The 2500-nt window shown below is 50.4% G+C and overlaps 1 protein-coding gene across 4 annotated transcripts in view; it reads right to left on the bottom strand.

The window, feature by feature from the left end:
• The window catches only part of hdac7a (histone deacetylase 7a), a 42148-nt gene that overhangs the window by 17324 nt on the left and 22324 nt on the right, over positions 1-2500 (bottom strand). For all 4 annotated transcript variants that reach the window (XM_031568267.2, XM_031568268.2, XM_031568266.2 and 1 more), the window contains exons 6-10: positions 2475-2500; positions 2274-2380; positions 1606-1690; positions 1031-1227; positions 114-332 (exon numbers count right to left, since the gene is read on the bottom strand). The exon at positions 2475-2500 is cut by the window's right edge and continues 67 nt beyond it. In XM_031568267.2, the coding sequence (XP_031424127.1) occupies positions 114-332; positions 1031-1227; positions 1606-1690; positions 2274-2380; positions 2475-2500 (634 nt within the window). The remainder of the gene's footprint in view (positions 1-113; positions 333-1030; positions 1228-1605; positions 1691-2273; positions 2381-2474) is intronic.

The raw sequence follows: 2500 nt of genomic DNA, 5'->3' as shown, positions 1-2500 counted from the left end.
TATCAATGAGGTTTTGTCGCCCCCTTTTGGTCACTGACAGAAACGTGCAGATTGTGTCTTATCAACGACATATTTACATTTACATTCAGCGTGCACTTTCACAGCCCTCGTACCATGATGGAGTTCTGCAGGGTGATGTGTTCCCTCTGGCTCTCCTTCATGGTGATGCTTGGCGGCTCCACTCGGCGGAAGACCATCTCCCTCTCCCTGGCCGCGTCCCGCTCTCGTTCTCTCTCCCTCTCTCTCTCCGCCATCAGCTCCTCTCTCTCCTCATCCTCCTCTGGGTCCAGATCCTCTGACAAGATCTGCTTCAGCCGGGGCTTACAGGCGAACTGTACAGGGGGAAATTAGATGTACGCACAAATGTATACATATATGTTAATATTATATATAGACATTCAGTAGTGCATGTTTCATGGGATATGGTGGACCGTAGCAGACATGTTAGAAGCGGACCAGCTACAGAGGAAATAAATAAATAGCTGTGGCGTATCTATTGCAGAACTATTCGTCGATTACGCTACGCTACATTCACAAGAGCATGTTGTTGCAATGCTGCTGCACCAGCTGCGTTGCCTGAGTTACGATACAGGCCTGGAATAACCCAGGGGGTATTTGGCTTGCATGAGGTAAACATTTCTTACCTCATCCAGAATTCTCTCCTAGTCCATTTTAGTTCTATCTGGCCCAGTGAGACAGGGACTCACCTGCCATGTTTACATGTTGTTGGAGCTTTATTCAATTTCATCACTAATTTGCAAACATTAGGCACTCTTTATATGCGTGTCATCATTCTAATTATGCTCTATTCCAGCAGTCCACAACATTTCCCTTAGGTATTCCTTCCAGGAAGTCAGAACCTTTTTATTTTCTTAACAGCTTCCCCCAAATGATCTGAAGAGGGCACATGACAAGAGAATCACATAGGTGTCCTTAACTATATTTCTGTGTGTGTGTGTGTGTGTGTGTGTGTGTGTGGTGTGTGTGTGTGTGTGTGTGTGTGTGTGTGTGTGTGTGTGACGTGCCTTACCTGGCTGAGGGGGGAGTGCTGAGGGAGCCTCTGCAGGGGCTTGCGTTGCTGCATGAGGAGGGCGTGGGGGTGGGAGGGGCTGTGGGTGGCAGCCAGCGGCTCGGAGCGGGTCCGGCCTAGTTGCTTGTGGGAGCTGGGCCCCATCAGGCGGTCCATCAGAGGTGGGTACTGCAAGGGCACCGACGCCAGTGTGGGCACTGGGCAGTGGCAGACGGGAGAAGGGTTTAGCCGACCGTGCAAGCCATGAATAACACAGAGCCACTAGGGCGTGTTTGCGTGAGGTGTGTGTTACTGCTGACACTGCCTGTAGAGGGCAGCAGGAGCACGACACAAGTCAAACCTTTATCTCTAATCTGTGTATCTAGGTGTATAAGTGAGTGCACTTTTGTGTATTAATGTGTGTGTGTGTGTGTGTGTGTGTGTGCGCAGATATGATTCTGTGTTTCTGCAGGTGTTTCTCTGTCTGTATGTCTTTGTATTTGTGTGTGTGTGTGTGTGTGTGTGTGTGTGTGTGTGTGTGTGTGTGTGTGTGTTTTGTGTGTCTGTTTGTTTGTCAGAGAGAGAGGGGCTCAAACCTGTGATGAACTGTGTGTGCACCAGGCCCGAGGGCTCCAGGATGAGGACAGGCTGCAGGCGAGAGGACAGAAGGCCACTGATCTCCTGGAAGACAGAGGGACGGATGGAGGGATGGAGGGATGGAGGGATGGAGGGAGGGATGGAGGGAGAGATGGAGGGAGGGTTACATACACCAGACAGCACAGCTCAGGTGTTGGGTGCTCATATTGATGAGCGGAGCCTCAATGTTTAAATTACAGATGCAAATGAAAGGCCATCTGTGCTCATCGCCTCTGGCACCCAACTCCTGATCCAATGTCTCTGATTAAACAGTAGAACAGCCTGAGACCTGACGGCAGCTCCAGTTACCAGAGCCATGGAAAGTTCTGGTAAACAAGAGCAAATAATTGCCCCTGGTGCCTCAGGCGTGACAGAGGGGGGGGGGGGGGGAGAAGAGGAGGAGAGGAGAGAAGAGGGCAGTGGAGAGAAGGGGAGCAAGGAGCAGGGGAGGGAGAAGAAAGATGACTAATGGAAAGACGAGAGAAGAAAAGAGAAGAGAAGAGACAAGATGGGACAACAAGAGAAGATACGAAACGAGACGAGACAAGACGAGACGACAAGAGAAGAGAAGAGAAGAGAAGAGAAGAGAAGAGAAGAGAAGAGAAGAGAAGAGAAGAGAGGGACTCACCTCAGGGGCCAGTTGGGTGGGGAGGGGGAGCACTCTGTCAGGCAGGCTGTCGTTGGACGAGCTGCAGTCAGAGACTGGAGTACTACTGCTGCTGGGAGATGAGTCCGCTGTAAAAACACACATACAGAATGTGTACAGTGTATTTCCAGTAGATTGTCAACACTAAGAACAGGTTTCTAATGATGCAGACAGTAACTGTACCCAGGCCATCTGGGTGTCTGTGCTTG

The sequence above is a fragment of the Clupea harengus genome, chromosome 5 (assembly GCF_900700415.2).
Source record: "Clupea harengus chromosome 5, Ch_v2.0.2, whole genome shotgun sequence".
NCBI classification, from domain to species: Eukaryota; Metazoa; Chordata; class Actinopteri; order Clupeiformes; family Clupeidae; genus Clupea; species Clupea harengus.
The sequence above is the reverse complement of the archived record's forward strand: the minus strand, read 5'-3'. Positions and strand labels throughout refer to the sequence as shown.